This window comes from Abramis brama (genome assembly GCF_963993115.1).
Source record: "Abramis brama genome assembly, chromosome: 15".
Taxonomy (NCBI): Eukaryota; Metazoa; Chordata; class Actinopteri; order Cypriniformes; family Leuciscidae; genus Abramis; species Abramis brama.
This window is the reverse complement of record NC_139977.1, coordinates 13,403,292-13,420,543: the sequence shown is the minus strand read 5'-3', so window position 1 is coordinate 13,420,543 and position 17,252 is coordinate 13,403,292. Positions and strand designations below refer to the sequence as shown.

The 17,252-nt window shown below is 37.3% G+C and overlaps 1 protein-coding gene across 1 annotated transcript; it reads right to left on the bottom strand.

The window, feature by feature from the left end:
• Positions 1–10,144: 10,144 nt before the first annotated feature.
• Positions 10,145–15,493, bottom strand: mrm3b (mitochondrial rRNA methyltransferase 3b). The gene is made up of 4 exons (XM_084136642.1): positions 15,056–15,493; positions 13,691–13,935; positions 13,403–13,570; positions 10,145–10,824 (listed from the first exon to the last, which is right to left on the bottom strand). The coding sequence occupies exons 1-4, from the start codon at positions 15,472–15,474 to the stop codon at positions 10,286–10,288; spliced, it is 1,371 nt and encodes a 456-aa protein (XP_083992768.1). The 5' UTR covers positions 15,475–15,493; the 3' UTR covers positions 10,145–10,285.
• Between the last annotated feature and the right edge of the window lie 1,759 nt (positions 15,494–17,252).

The window sequence follows — 17,252 nt, the reverse complement described above, 5'->3', positions numbered from 1 at the left end:
GCGCCAAAAGTGATACAGCTGAGAACTACTATGACGCATCAATCGGAAAGTAGCCTATCCTGTCACACGAACGCATCTCTGACGAGTGTGCACGAGCCTCGCACTATGAGCATCATGAATGATGCTGTCTGGGAAGGTATCTGCCGTATGTGCGTGTATGTTCACTGTGCATGTTATTATTAAGACGGGGGAAGCAGTCCGCACGGATTCCTGGATGCTCTTGCCAGTTAATTATTAATCACTTAAAGGCTTCATAAGTTCCCTAAAATCATCTCACGAAACCCCCAGCGTCTCATGCCCAGCTGTGTGAAATCTAATTAGACTAACTGGGACATCAGGGAACACATTCGCATAGAATTGTTAAAATAATCTAATATACGATGTGCAAATTATACCATGATTTTCAGGAGGGACCTAAACGTCAGTTAACCTAGCCTATCTAAATGTTAAACACTAAAGTCTTTGTCATAGACTTGACGAATCTATAATAAGTCAAGGCACAACATTTTTTTTTTTAAGAAAGACAAGAGAGTTTGAAACAACACTAACTAACAAAATTATGAAAACCCTTTCATTTTTTATGTTGTTTATATGTCTAAGGTGTTTTAATAGACTATGCTTTAAGACAGACCAGTGCAAATTCATAAGTCAACACCATTGCTGAGTATTTTCTCCTTAAAACTGCAATGAACCAAAAGACAGTCTCAAAAACACAGTTTGAAATCGCTGGTGTTTCTGACGTCACAAACTACCTTGTAACCAATCCCGTCACGAGGGGGGCGGGCTTTAGCAGATAATTAACTAAAGCAGGAGAGTCTCAAGAGAAGCCAGGTTATCCTGGTATATTTTTCTGTTGATATGAAAAATTGGGTAAATTTAGCAATAAAGCAAGTGAATTATGTATCGATGGACATTACTGTTATGATGAAATATGCCTTTCTCCACTGACATTCTGGGCCCTATCTTGCACCCAGCGCAATTGACTTTGTACACTGACGCATGTATCATTCCTATTTTGCACCCGCGCAAAGCGCGCTTTTCCCTCCACAGAAGCACGTCGCTAAACTAGGGAATGAACTTGCGCTCCCTGGGCGGTTCAGCGCAAAAAAGGAGGCGTGTTCCGGCGCAAACGTTCCTTCATGCTATTTTGCAGGTTTAGAAAACAATTGCGCCACTAACCAGGAAAAAATAGTTTAAAGTCAGTGGCGCGTTGCGCATGTTATTCATATGCTATTTTAAGGGCGCATGCTTGGCCATAATCAATGTAGCGTGTGCACAACGCACATACACTTTGATTCTCTCATCTACACAGAAGCAGCAGTTTTCATTTTTGCAAATCATACATTATTATGATAGATAGATAGATAGATAGATAGATAGATAGATAGATAGATAGATAGATAGATAGATAGATAGATAGATAGACAATTTATTATAAAAGCATACATCTAGCTTACACATTTACCCAAATTATCATACGCCTTTTTAACCGAAGTTAATTTGGGTGGGTTTCTCCATCCCCAACGTCCCTGACGAGAGCGTTGCTCTCCTTGGCTGTGAACCGCTCCTGGCGCGCGTCTGGCAAATCCGCCGTTATAATAGGAATCCGCTTTAGAACAAAGCGCGTCTGCTCTTAAAGGGAATGTGAGATGACGCTCTGATTGGTTTATTTCACGTTACGCCCAAACCACACCTATGAATAATGAAGCTACTTCAGACCAACCCATTTTAGATTTGCGCCTGGCGCAAGAGTCATTTATCCCGCTGGGAAAATAGCAACAGCGCCAAGACCCGCCCACAAAGTTACTTGCGCTTTGCGCTTTGACACTTGCGTTTCAGATCGTTAAAATAGGGCCCTCTAAGTTGTTCAAAGCGTTTCTAAGGATGCTGATTTTAAAAGGGCTGTCAGACTCTGAGATGGCGAATGGGGACATATGGTTCATGTAACATTAGCAACACATTATTAGCTGTTTGATAAAGTAGTCAAGCAAAAGGCTAATCATATTAATTACCGTGCTATGTGTCCGACGTTGTAGAGAGCGATACATAAAACTCATTATCATTCTGATACATCGACTTGTGGAGGAGCCTGTGAGTGAGTGGAGGTGGGGCTTAGTACATTCAAGCTATTTTTAAGGCATGAATAAAATAATTTCACTGGAAAAAACGTTTAAATATGCCATTTTGGTGATCAAAATGAGTTTTAAGGGATAAAATGATTGACTACAGGAGGGCTTAAGGTTTTCTCATACATTTTATATTCTTCCATGTTCTTGTGTTTCTGAAGAACTAAAGTGGCTCTTTTAGCACTATTTTTCAGCACATAAATGTACAGCAGTGGCACAACAAAAGAGAAAATGCAAGAAAAAACTCCATGGCAACAGTAGTTCCACAAATGCCTCTTGCAAGTGTGAAATACTGACATAAACAGGGCAGTTTTGGTGCTTTGGGGAAATACGCAGTATGTCTTTGGTCAAATGCAGGAAAAATCTGAAATAACCCCAGCTAAGCATCAATATGAATAATAATTGATGGCTGTGTTCCTATTTACAGGTGTCATCAAATATATGTCAAGAAGGCAGCAGTTACACCTGCCTGGTCAAGTATGATGAAGGAAAGTGCTACTGTACCTGAGTATCTCGAACTCACAGCTGAGTAGTTTCTATTGGTGAGTTGCTGTAAATCTATAATCTAATAATCCCATGTAAACTAACAGTATTGTCTCTAAATCGAGTCCCTTGAAAGTCATGTAGGACATTGCATCCAGATCTAGGCTGCATGCCGCCGGGACTTCTTGTAATGTGTTTATCGATGAGCAATGAAAGCAACACTTTTTACAGCTGGGTTGCGGAATGGATTATAACTTTGTGCTTTGTTGTTAGGGTTATTTTTAGTGGGTAATTTTTTCATGCTGCCATGGTAAAAGTGGGTATCTGGGCCATCTTCCCTCCTGTGTAACAGCCCGTTTGAATGGGGAGGTTTGGTTGAAAGAGGTTTAACAGCGGGTCAGATAATGGTGTTTCATCTGCTTCTGTGAGTCACCCAGGCTGAAATTTCACAAATGAGTTTTTATCACACAGAGTGACCAACCTTCAATTTTATTCATACTTCAATAGCCTTATTAATTCATCTTATCTGCTTTTCCACCCTCTGATTCGCCACCTTTTGTAACACGACTGTCTATTGACTCTCTATTGAGTTTCTGTAAAGCCAAAACACTGTGTACATAACAGTCAGAAAATGTTAGACTATGCAATAATAATAATAATTATGCATACATCAGTCTTTTGCTGTAATTGACTGATCACAACATGCATTTACTATCTTTAAAACATTTCTGTTCACTTTTTGTTTTAATAAAAAAAAAACTTTTAGGGCCAAACAAAGGATATAAATATATAATTAAATATGATAATATAACTGCATTCAAATATAAATATATAAATTACATTATAATGAATAATTTAAATAAAATAAAATTATGGTATTTAGTACTTGTATTCAATAGACCTATTCTATATAATAATGTATTATCTTCAGCAAATTATTCTATCATTAACATATGAAATATCAAGTCAGCATAAGTTGTTTAAATATTACATTTGAAATAACAACAAACAACAATTTCTTGCAGTTACTTGATTTCCCAGCAAAATGTGCATCAGGAAATGCAGACATTTTGGAAATTATATTAAAAGTCCTTCTACTTCCTGCAAAGAGCCACCATGGAGCAGAAGTTAATAAATAGATTGTATACAATTTTCAGGAAATTATTGGTCATGTTAGTGATGTCGAGGCTGTCATGTATGATACTTCTGGCTCAACTGATGGTGTGAGCTTGGGACGGGACTTTCTGTTTGTGGTGGCACAAAAATCCTTCACCATTGGTTGCGAATTGAATCCTGATTCTTGCCTTCCTCCCACACATCCATGCGAGAAGAGAGAAGTTGAGAAAGGCAATTGAGTTGCCTATAATGGAAAAAAAAACTCAAGAATGATATATTCTTTCTATATATTCTTTACACTCTTAAAAGCAGGGCTAGAGAAAGAAGTGTGAGCCTCTGGATGTTACAGCGGTGGAGAGTTGTTTTCTGTCTCTCAACACACACTGTCCGCTTCTTAATGTCTGAGAGAATATGCATAATCAATTAGATCATCCTGTTTCTTGTGGCAACAAGAATTTTAAATGTTTCATTCCGAAAGACATAAACACATACATGTCTACACACTCACTCGGTCCTGAATTATTTGTAAAGGAAGTGTTGCCTATTTAAGCTCCAACATTTATATATCACATCAATCACATGTAGGATACTTTAGAACTGAAAAGCTCTAGCTCAAACTTATTTGCAAGGTCAAAGACTTTTATATGCAAATGCCTATACATTTCTCATACACAAAATATATCCTATTTAATATGATATTCGTCAAATTTGATCTAACATAATCAGTTCAATATTGTCTGAAGACTGTGGGCAATTTAATGTATGAATCATTCATCTCACTGTTTCAGGAGGTGTTGTTTTCTTCTCCATTGCCATAGTCTCTGGAAGCATGAACTCTGCAGCCTCCACACAGTATCTTTTCATCAGCCTCATTTTCACACCCAGTTCGTTTCTCCATATAACACTTATCAGTGCCAATTTAGATACATATTACATATCAACAGTGAATGGTTGCTGGAACAAATGTCCAACCTTCAGACAAGCAGAACCCATTGAAACATGAAATGTTTTGACTATTGTATTCAGTTGTGATATCAATGACATGTTTTCAGTCGCATTTATTTAATGAAGTTTACTCATTTACTTAAGTTCGTGTTTGTGACTTCATCATAATTATGCTGCAATCATAATGTTCTGCTTACATCATGTTAAACAAGACACAAAAAGGCGATTTCTCCTATACAGTGTAAATATTTAACGTTTTATAGCTGTAAAAACGTAATAATGCTAGGTTTAAATGTTGCCGATATGTCCATATTATGTTTCAGCATCTATCCAAACATACAAAAAAGTAAGTTTTGTGTGTTTTGAAAGTACAATGAAACCAGGCTGTCATATTCAAGTGAAACGGCTTCTCGAACAAGAAAAAATTAGGATGTGACTTGATTTTGTGAGTGACAGACAGGTTGTCCCGCCCTCATGCCAGTAAACGTCATCAGAGAAAAGAGATGTCGATATATATATGTATATATATCGACAGGTTGTTATATAGGTTGTTGCTGAGATCCTCTTCCACTGCTCCATAATGACATCATGAAGCTGCTGGATGTTAGACACATGGTTCTTCTCCACCTTCCGCTTGATGAAGCCCCACAGGTGCTCAATAGGGTTCAGGTCTGGAGACGTGCTTGGCCACTCCATCACCTTCTGCTTCCTCAGCAAGGCAGTTGTCATCTTGGCGATGTGTTTGGGGTTGTTATCATGCCGTTCGGCCCAGTTTCTGAAGGGAGCGCATCATGTTCTGCTTCAGAATGTCGCAGTACATGTTGGAATCCATGTTTCCCTCAATGAAGCTCAGCTCCCGTACCAGCAGCACTCATGCAGCGCCAGACCATGATGCTACCACCACCATGCTCGACTGTAGGCAAGACACAATTTTCTTGGTTCTCCTCATCAGGGCGTCGCCACACATGCTGGACACCATCTGAGCCACACAAGTTTATCTTAGTCTCATCAGGCCACAGGACATGGTTCCAGTAATTCATGCTCTTGGACAGGTTGCTTTCAGCAAACTGTTTGCGGGCTTTCTTGCGAGCCAGCATCAGAAGACCGACTTGTTTCAGTGTGCGGTGTATGGTTTGAGCACTGACAAGTTGACCTTCCGCTTCAGCAACCTCTAAAGCAATGCTGGCACGATTATGCGTCTGTTTTATAAGCCAGCTTCTGCACCTGACTCACTCTAAAATCTATTCAAGTTTCATTTCTATAGTATTGTCCCTTGAGAAGATATACTAAAATGTTTGCTGAAATGTGAGGGGTATATTCAATTACTACATAGCCTATATATATCGATTAAAACATTTTTCAGTAATTAATCGTGATTAATCACACCTAACGTTAAAGTTTTTAATATTTTTTATATTGTAATAATTTCACATTTGATCTCCAAATTAATGTAATTTAATCTCCACATTGATGTAATAAAGACAGTATAACTGAAATATTTGATCTAACAGGTAGGAAATATACGGAAATTGAATAAAGCTATCAAATAGCTATATTTCTGATTTGCAAGTTGGTTTAGACATCTGCTAAATTATTAAATGTAAATGTGAGGTATGTAAGGAAGGAAAATATGAAAATATGAAGGTCAAGTGTGTGGTTTTCTGCAGTCCTACTTCAGGAGAAACTCTTTTCAGGACCAACACACTTGTTTTAACTAACAAGTGCCATAATGGTTCTAATCAGTCCCTTTGGTCCTCACTAAGAGGATGTGCTGACTGATGCAAGGCCTAAAAATGGGAAGTTGAGTGACCCATTGTCAACAGATCGGGACACAGCAAAACACTGCTGCTGGTGAAGAGTGAGTAATTAAGAAAGGTGAATGAGAAAGAGATAAGAGATAAAACCCTTGTCAATATCGGGTCCTGAAAGGGAGAAGATAAAAAGTCCCTGAGGGGTCTATGAAGTGAATAGGGGTCAGCATGTATGTAGGTACAATTAAACCTCAGCCTACTGCGAGAGAATTGCCACAATGATGACATCAAAAGCTTCACCGCTCTCTCTCTCTTTGTCTCTCGCTCTGTTGCTATTTATAGACTCTCATCAGCACTGGATGGAAGGTAGTATGGCTTCTTGCCTCCCAGTATTTTCTCTCCATGGCCACATATGAATAATCTGTCACAATGTCCTTTTCTGCTCCTCACATTTTCTGTTACCTTGAAATTCAATTTTTAGAGGTTGAATGGCTGTCAGATGGCGTGGGTTGATGTGCTAGTTAATGTGGGCTATAGTCGAACTATATCCTTAGGCAATCATAACATGCATTAAAATGTTCTCTTTACAGAAGAAGATTACAATAAACCTCAAAACTGGGTAACAATTTAGAATAATGGTCCATCATTAATAAGTAACTATGAAGGGATGCAGGGCAAATGAGTAGTACTACATTAACACTTCAGCTACTAATATTAACTCATTTGGAAATATTAGCTTAACTAATCAGTTATATGAGTATTATCAGTAATATCAAATTTAGGACTAAGATAGTTCCTTATTAGGTAATCAATAATTACTGAATGAGATTAGCCTTATTAATAACTATTAACTAAATACGACAAATTATAAAGAATTACCAATTAATTACTAATCAAAATATTAACCTGTGACTGAGACGTAACCAATCATCTTTTTTACTCTGAATTTAGTCATAAAATGCATAAAGTGTTGCTTGTCACTCTGCAGGAGTGATCTGTAAAAACAATTAACACTTGAGTAATTAGTGATGCATTTTATGACTGCTTAAAAAAAGACAATTGCTTACATCTCAGACATGTTAATGTTGTAATCAGTAATTAATTAGTAATTCTTCGTAATTTGTCATAGTTATTTATAGTTCTGGATGATGTCAATCTAATTCAAGTAATTATTGATTTCCTAATGAGGAACCATCTTAGTCCACCTTTTAGTGAAGGACTATTATTCTAAAGAGTTATCAAAAACTGTTTCAACCTCTGATATGTGAAACTCATTTTGTTGAATTAGTTTGTAGCGTGAGTTCATGCCAATCTAATTGGCCGAAGGCAGTCCGATGAGGTCACATGGAGCGCCCAAGCATACAAAAGCGTGCCTGCATTACACATCATCAGCTTTTTTGTCCTCAGGAAGCCGCTTGTTTATGTGTGTGTGAAGATAAGAGCTCTGTTGTTGCTTGATTTTCTCTCGAGGGATAGAATCGAGTGTCTGATTGGAGTGTGTTTGGCTCTTAAATGAGTTGGATGCACTCATAGCGATGAATTTACAGTAAGGGGGGGTTAGGGTTAGGAGTGTCTTTATATGCAGTAATAGAACTATTCTCGCGTGGAGGGGCTGTATGAAGTTGCCCTGGGTTGAGGAGTTGTTTGTGAGCTATCTCTCCCCTGGCACTGCATCCTCTTTGAAGGCTCCCGCCTTGCCAATGGGAGTAGAGCGAGCGTGTTCATCTCGAGGGAGCTGAATTCACTCACTGTTATGGACGTGGAGAGAGATCTCCGCTCTCGCTTGGCTCTTTTCTTTAGGGATGAGAGTCAAGTGACTGCACCTTGCAATCCAGACCCCGTGTAGGGTTGGGCTCCCTGACAGGATAATGAGCATAGCTCAACAGGTCAGTCTGAATGTGGACTATGTCCATTCTCTCACCTGTCGCCCCCTCCCCAATCTATCAGATTGGGTATTAAAGCAAGGCAATGCTCCTTAGGAATATAAATAAGATTGAGCCTAAATAATCTGTTGCCCTGCCCAGTTCATCAACTGGGAGTTGAAGTAGGGCTGAGCTCCCTAGCATGGACTAAGCACAAGTAGAGCTTGAGTATGGAAATGGAAACTTCTCCTCCCTCACTCCTCCTCACCAGTTTGTTATATTGGGGTTTGAAGTAGGATTATGCTCCTTGTGAATGGGTTGATCCCCAGGCTACTCGAAGGTTGGAACGGGGATTTAACAGAGCAGAATGGTATTTCACGGATATAGATCCCTTCTCTATTGCCTCTCCAGCTCCCTTTGGTACACTACTGCCATAGGCTTGTGTTCAGGTCTGGTTTAGATTAATTGCTGTGAGCAACTCCGTATTTCAACTATTGGTAGAAGCTTGTACAAGCATTTTTTTTTTTTTACAATAATGACCGACTACATTAAAAGTGTTGAATAGTGTAATTATCAAACTGTAATAAGCTTTCAAAATTCTTTTGACCCAAAAGATGAAGATGTGAAAAGATGTGACCGCTCAAGTTTTAGTCATATAGAACAGTAGGCCTACTATAAATAGAGCTGAAACAGGCAATGCAACTGAGCCTAAATTACATAATCAATTTCTCTATTGATCACTGTGCCTGCTTTCCATTGTTGATCCATTGGTCATTCACATGTAATGCGTTCCTATTTTCTGTCCTGGCATCCTTTATGGAAAATGAGAGTGGAAAAGCATGTGTAATGGACAGGACAGTACTACGTATGCATGTATGGATGGATTCGCCACAATTACAGCTTAGATGACACATAATTACCTTGTAATGAATTCCTCTTTCCCTCCTAATCAACAGCTGGGTCCTCATTCCACTTCATCAGTAAGCAGTGATCATCATATTCTCACATGCACACTGACACTTGGTTACAGTGGGCAATCATTGCTCTTGTAGTCAGCTTTGTTTTATGTGCATTAACCAGCCAGCTTGAGGACCAAAGACACATGGTGTCCAGCACAAAAAGCACTAAAACATATCATCACACATCAAATAAAAGATTGTATGCAGAATAGTGAACACTGTTGATTAACTACACACCATGTTTCCAACTCAAAATACAGTACACTTGCAGCCTCTAGTGGCTTTATTCTGCAAGTACTTAAAAAGCCTAGTTACTTCTCACCTTTATAAAGATAGACAAATCTTTTAAATTTAAGAACCTGAAGTATTACAGATGTCAAATTTCATGATATATTACGGTTGATATTTCCATACAAACAATAACTAAGACACAAACACATAAAATGTCCTGAGATTACATAGTTTAGTAGGCACGTAAATAATGCAACAGTTGCAGAGCCTTGCATCTGCTGTTTGGAGAAGCCCAAGGAGAGAAGGAATCGGCTGAATAAATAATACATGAAGACACAGAGAGCGTGCTAAAGTCTAACTTCTCACTGAGAGAATGCAGAATGTGCACTTGATATAAAGAAACTTTCTGAGAAAGTTCATACGGTAGAAATTTGAAAGCATATACGATTTTTGAAACGAATGCAGCTCAGTTAAACATCTGACTGAGGAAGAATGCATGTGGTACAATTATTCAAGTGGATTTGTGTCAATTATATTTATTACAGTATATATTTCACTTGTTTTCTTAATATTTTGTGCTATATTTACAGTGTTTATTCTTTTTTGAAATATCTGATAAATCAAAAATCATTTTCCATTTTCTTTTGTTTAATGAATGAATGAAACCCTAATCAGAATAAAGACTTTAATTTGCATACAAATATTTAAATGTCACAGAAAAGCACACAGATGCGTTCATATTACATAACGATTATGTAAGGATTGCACGGCACTGGCATTAGTGTCTTTATTTCATGAGGCTGTGGTCTCTGTCAAATTCTTATCTTCTCAGCCAGAGACAGCAGCTGCTTCCGTCCTTCAAAGAGCAAAATACTTGCAGCCATGGCCGAGTTCAGGCTGTCCACACCGTGTACCATGGGGATCAGTAATCTCCGCCCACCAGTCCTCTCAGCCACTTGCAAAGCCTCCCGGCTCAGACCGTGCGTTTCTCCACCAATTATGAGGCCTGTGTGCCTAGCAACCCAGTCAATGTAATAATACCGAGTCTCAAGGGATTTGCGACTATCATAATCCTCAAAACCAGACAAATCGCCATCCTCATATTCCACCTTCCTTGGGTGCTGATGGCCTCTGACCCAACCGTAATCAGATGGCTTTTTTAGTTTTTTAGGGGTTACAGTATGGTCATCTTCAGTCATGGTGGTACTGCAGTTGTCGGCTACGTGAATGGTTGCTGTTTTAGGCAGGTGACTTGGAATCTCGTCCCATGTTAGGCTTGGGATTATAGGGAGACGGAAATGAGCGCCCATGGCTGCCCTAAGAACTTTGGGCTCCCAAACATCCACACATCCTGAATTATAAACAAAACATTTTTTTAAAAACAATATCATGTTCCTATTGTTTTAAAATAAAACATTATTATCACTGTAAAATACAATATAAACCATATGTAAACATAGAATGTTTAAGGTCCAGACCTTAAATTCATTGGAAGTCTTTGTAATGTGCTAGGAAGATTTACAGAGTGCTTGACTCTTGCACATAAATGTTGTGATGTTAATTCCATCAAGAAGTGCATAATATTTTGGTCAAGATCTTGTATTGACAATGCAAGAGTCGATCACTCTGTAAAGTCTTCTCCAGCACATCCCAAAGACTTTCAATGATTTTAAGGTCTGGACTCAGAGGTGCCGATTCATGTGTGAAAATTATTCTTCATGCTCCCTGTCAACCATTCTTTCACAGTTTGAGCCTGATGAATCTTGACATTGTCATCCTTGAATATGGCCATGATGTGTCTTCTAACATGGTTGTTTAAGAAATGAAAAGCTACACACTCCATCAATTAGGGTTAGAAGAACTGTTCCCAATATAACATGCTAGAAACATCATAATCACTGCAATAATAATCCAATCATAGACTCTTAAGCATTTGCCCATTTAAATCAAAAGAGCAACTTTTGTATGTATGTATGCATGTATATATATATATGTTAATAACAAAATATGTTATTACTTTTTCTCTCTTTTTTAACATTTTTAGAATCACTAAATTTAAACTTTTGATATGAAAATTGAATAAGGTTTTTCAAAACCATAAGAAAGCAACATGAACACAAAGGGCCTTATCTTGCACCCAGCGCAAGTGACTTTGTACAACGACGCATGTATCATTCCTATTTTGCACCCAACGCACAGCGGACTTCTCCCTCCACAGACGCACGTCGGTAAATTAGGGAATGAACTTGCGCTTCCGGGGGCAGTTCAGCGAAAAGAGGAGGCATGTTCCGGCGCATACGTTCCCTGGTGCTATTTTGCAGTTCCAGAAAACAATTCCGCCACAGACCAGGAAAAACCTAGTCTAAAGTCAGTGGTGTGTTTTCAGTGGCGCGTTCAGATGCTATTTTAAGGGCGCATGTTTGGCCATAATGTAGCGTGTGCACAACGCGCATACACTTTGCTTCTCTCATCTACACAGACGCAGCAGTTGCCATTATTTGCAAACCATACTTACAAGGAAAAATATTCCACATGAGGGAAATCATTGTGGTGTCCATGAAGATGTGAAAAAATAGGCATAGATCTAACTTACACATTTACCCAAATTATTATATGCCTTATTGAGCTTATTTGGGTGGGTTTTCCCATTCCCAATGTCACTTTTCTGTCTTTTATGGCCCTGACGAGAACGTTGGTCTCCTCGGCTGTGAACTGCTCCAAATCCGCCTTTATAATAGCAATCCACCATGGAACAAGCGCGCCTGCTCTTAAAGGGAATGTGAGATGATGCTCTGGTCTGGTTTATTTCACGTTACGCCCAAACCACACCTATGAGTAATGTAGCTACTTCAGACCAACCCATTTTAGATTTGCGTTGGGCGCAAGAGTCATTTATCCTGCCAGTATAATAGCAACAGCGCTGGAGATCCGCCCACAAAGTTACTTGCGTTTCAGATCGTTAAAATAGGGCCCAATGAGTAAATCCCTAAATCTTGCCACGTGTGTTTTAAAGTAAAATTTGAAAAGATTTTTTTATTTTCTTTATCATGGACACTTGTTTGTCATTGACCCTGATAAAACGAGTATGTTTATATACTGTTAGCTGTTATTGTTCAAATAAAGGAATACTTTATGTTAAAGGGGTGGTATAATGCCCTTTTCACAAGATGTAAAATATGTCTTTAATGTCCCCAGTGTGTGTATGTGAAATTTTAGCTCAAAATATCCCACAGATATTTTTATATAGCATGTTACCACAAGTTGTCACTTTTTGAGGGTGAAAAAACATACCATTTTGTGTCTGTTCCTTTAAATGCAAATGAGCTGCTGCTCCCGGCACAGGGGGCGGAGCTTCAACAGCTTGTGTCCTTTTACCTCACACACACGCACTGAAAATGTCTAAAACTTTTAGCCTTTTATGTTCAAACCGGACTCAGATGATGTCAACGGAGTCAATGATGGAGAGACAACATGTAGAAGCAACAGGACATTTCTAGTTTCTAGGACAGGTTAGTTGCTGAATTTATGTTGCTGATGTGTAGTTATCTTCTAGTCATTGATTAGCATATTCTGTCTTGATAATCTATAAATCGCGTTCCCGGGGCCGGGTTTATGTCAATTTTAGGGTTGGTGATGTCACTAACCCAGGAGGAATGTTGTGCAGCCCCTACCAGCCATTTGCTGTAGTCCTTAAAAAGCAATTTATTTTAAAGAAAATATCTCCCTTTGCTTTGAACTTTGAGCATTGTAACTTTGCAGATGTCGTTAATGTTCAAACAGCAACATTACACACTAACTAAAGTTAGAAAAGTGAAATCATAATCAACCACCCCTTTAACTGCCCCTTAAAGAAATCACTCTAATTCTAATCCTTTAATTCTTTGGAAGAGAAAAGTTTCAAAACTTCAGAACAAAAGCTTTGCTGGTACCTTTAGTCAGCAGTACAGTTTGGCACCCTGCGGCAGCGGCGGAGCGTAACACTGCGCCCAGGTTTCCTGGGTCCCTCATGTTGTCACAAATCAATGTCAGAGGCACAGGCTTGCCATACTTTTCTTGTGAGAATGTTAAATGGGAAGCCTCAGGCCGTTTGAATATGGCTGCAATTAGAGAATGTCACGTCACACATGGCTTCTGCAAAAACCATCCTTCAGATTAAGGTGCTGCAGTATAAGCAATACAATTTATTTTTTATTGATAACTAAGTTACATCTTCTTACCTATTATGTCTTGCGAGGTGTCAAGATCAGACCAGATTTTAGGATCTTCCATCCTAACTTTCACAATGCTGGTACGTCTGAGTTTATCTGGGGGAAGCTCCCGCAGTGCATCCACAGAACTGAAATAAACAGTTTGTGCTATAGCCCCTGCATCTAGAGCACTGCAAACAAGACGCTTTCCCTCCAGAACAACTTTACCTTGCTGCTCACGAAGCTTCTTAGATCGAGCTATGTTGACCAACTTCCTGTATATGAAATGGAGATTAAATGCAACATTATTTGTAGTAAATACGGGGACTATAACACTTACTTGCACATTTGTTGCATAAAAACTAGTTACTACTAGTATTATTAGCAACTGAGTCTTTTTTAATTAAAGAATGTAGTATTGCATAAAAACAGGCACCAAAGTCGGTAACTCCAAAGATGGGATTAAACAAACAACAACGGCATTCACAAGATGCCAAATACAGATTCAAAGTACTTTACCATACCTTTTTTCTTTTTCATAACCTTAAAGGGATTGTTCAACCAAAAATTGAAAATGTCATAATTTACTCACCCTCATCAAACCTTTATGAGTTTCTTTTTTCTGTTGAATACAAAAGAAGAAGTTTTAAAGAATGTTGCTTACCAGAAGTTGACGGTAGCCATTGACTTTTATAGTATTTTTCTTTTTCCTACTATGGAATTCATTGGCTACTACCTTCAACTGATTACCAACATTCTTCAAAATATCTTCTTTTGTGTTAAACAGAAGAAAGAAATTCATACAGGTTTGGAACAACGTGAGGGTGAGAAAATGATGACAGAATTTTCATTTTTAAGTGAACTATTCTTTTAAGTGGCTTCATTATAAGAGCAAATTTGTTACATTCTGCATTTATGAATAAAGAATTTGCCATTTAGAATGATAAAGTTTACAAAATTGCCAATACTTTTATCTTCATGCACATAACAAATAATTTACTTAATATTCAATGTTATCTTTAAATTATTTTTTGCAGAAAAAGTAAAAAAAAATATATTTTTTCCAAAAATGTAAGCACAATTTAACATTTTTAAAAAAGTGATATAAAGAATCCTCAATATTTAGTAACTGAGTCAATTGCATGACATTGCTGAACTTGATATCAAGCTCCACGTAGAGCAAAACAGCTTTTTGTGTCATTTTTTTGTTTCATGTAAAAATAGTTTTATATATCATTGTAATGATATTTGTCAAAATTGTTGCTCACTTCTTTCTGTCTTAAACTTTAGCCAAAAACATAATTAGTGCACTTGATATTAGACTAGTCTCTGTAGGCTGCTCTCAGGCACAGGAAGTAACAATATCAATAAAGTCTGATAAAGAGTATCACTCACGTCAAACATTTGTCGCCAGGCTGTGATTTCTCAAACAGCAAACCATCAACTTCTCCGAAACGGGAGAATGTGGATTGAGCAGCGACATGGCGGTCTACATTAATTACCCTTTCCCGACGTAATTGTGAGAACTGAACTGAATGCGAGTTGTTGTCACTTTGGCTGACATTTGTAGCAATCTCGGGTCGTTGAATGCTCGCTTTTTCGGGGTTTCTGAAAATGTTGTCTTTTAACGAATGTTCATTGGTTTGACTGACGACTTGTTTCGATTTTTCTATCGACTCATTCACTGAAATTAATCCAGATACAGATGTGCGTCTACGTACATATCGTTTGATATTTACTGCATTGCATCGCAATGTCAAAGCTGGTTGAAATATTGGATACAAGAATCTCATGCTTGCAATGCGCGTCGCCATTTTGACAACTGAACTTCCGGGATGCGAATTTACAAATATTACTATGGCGAAGGCTGAACGGCGGACGCTTAATATTAATAAGTCACGCATTTGTATTTGAACGACAAGCAGTATTTACCTAATTAATATTCACGAGCCATGCGTTAGCCATAGGAAGGGTATATTGTAGTATTACCTATTCATAAAAAATAGACTAGAACTTGGGCAAAATTTCCTTTAATAAAATATTCTAAAATATCTTCTAATAGAAATGTTTGCTTCATGACATTGCCACAAAACTTTTCACTGATTCGATTCGATTCCCATTTATTGTTGTTTGCTTAGTGGTTTAAAATTACAAGAGTGGGGAAACCTTAATCCTATGCAGGGAAAAATGCAAAGTTTCATAATGTAATATTCAAATTAATGTCATTATTGAAGATTATATATATATATATATATATATATATATATATATATATATATATATATATATATATATATATATATATTCATATCACAAATTGTATAATAAAGCACCTTTTATCCAAAATATTGGAATATTTTGATCTAAATTATTCATTTATTCATGTTTTAGTGTGTATCGTTTAAAGAAATATTGAAATGAAATATCAAGAGTGAATCAGTTAAAACAGCATAGCCTAGGCCCAGTTGATTAAATTTTTGAGTAACAACACTGTGTAAATGTTGCTATTTAATATTTCCTCTGTGCCTCACCTGTGGTCTAAAGGGGCCACATATGGTTGCTCTTTGTAGAAGAATGATTACAGCATTGCGTTCATCATCGTTCATGCATTATGGGCAATTATGCAGCTACTGTTATAATCTGTTATTCTGAAGCATTTGACTTGTGCATGTATTTGTGAACAAGAAAAACAGAGACAGAGAGAGGATTTAAAGCTAAACTGTATCATGAGACTGTGTGACGCATGTTTATTATTTGTCAAATTACCATAAAACTGGTATGTAAAAAAATAAATCAATTGTATTGTCTTTTTTATTGTAGTGTACTACTGCTCTTTTTGTCATCAATAAATTTAAGACAACAAAACATTAAAAAAAATCTAGGCAATGAATCAGAAATAATGTTAAAAATATATTGAAGGTTCATAGACAGCATGTTTTCATAAACTCAGTCATACCAACTGTTCAGTCGTATACCAACAACACAGAGATAATCCAATCCCTTGTCTTATGCAATCTGCTGAACAGATCAGTTGTCACAGGACATGAAAAAAGCATTGTCAGTAACTGACAAAAACGCAAATACAATAATTCAGAACCATGGGTTATTATAGTGATCTAAGTTTAAAACCTAAACATTTTTTTTTGTTAGGTCTACTTGAAATAAATTAACTGAACTAAAATAAAATATTAAAAAATAATTAAACTATAGGCAACATTTTCATATAGGCTTGTTAAACTTGATGTAGCCTACTAAAATAACTAAAACTGAAATAAAGATGAAATAAAGTTTTTTTTAAAAACAAGAACTAATAAGAATTTGAAAAATGCTAAAACTTTAATACATAAAATTTTTAATTAATTCTAAATATTAATCAAATCTTTCTCAATTATACTAAAATAGCAATGTCCATAATCTACTCCTTGAGCACAAAGAAATACATTTCAACATTTATCTTGAGTTTTATACGGCACAATTTGTAGGTATAACTTTAAATAAGCTCGCCAGGAAAGCAACTAAACTGACTAGGGGTGAATTCAGGTTGATTGGGACAATGGCAAAAGTGTCCCAATCCTGTCAAAAAAGATAGACA

Excerpts from the sequence above, each read along its gene's own strand:
- mrm3b (XM_084136642.1), bottom strand. The coding sequence starts at position 15,474 with ATGGCGACGCGCATTGCAAGCATGAGATTCTTGTATCCAATATTTCAA. Across the intron at positions 13,936-15,055 it reads CCTGGCGACAAATGTTTGAC|GAAGTTGGTCAACATAGCTC; the intron begins GTGAGTGATACT and ends TTTCATATACAG. Across the intron at positions 13,571-13,690 it reads CACCTCGCAAGACATAATAG|CCATATTCAAACGGCCTGAG; the intron begins GTAAGAAGATGT and ends CTCTAATTGCAG.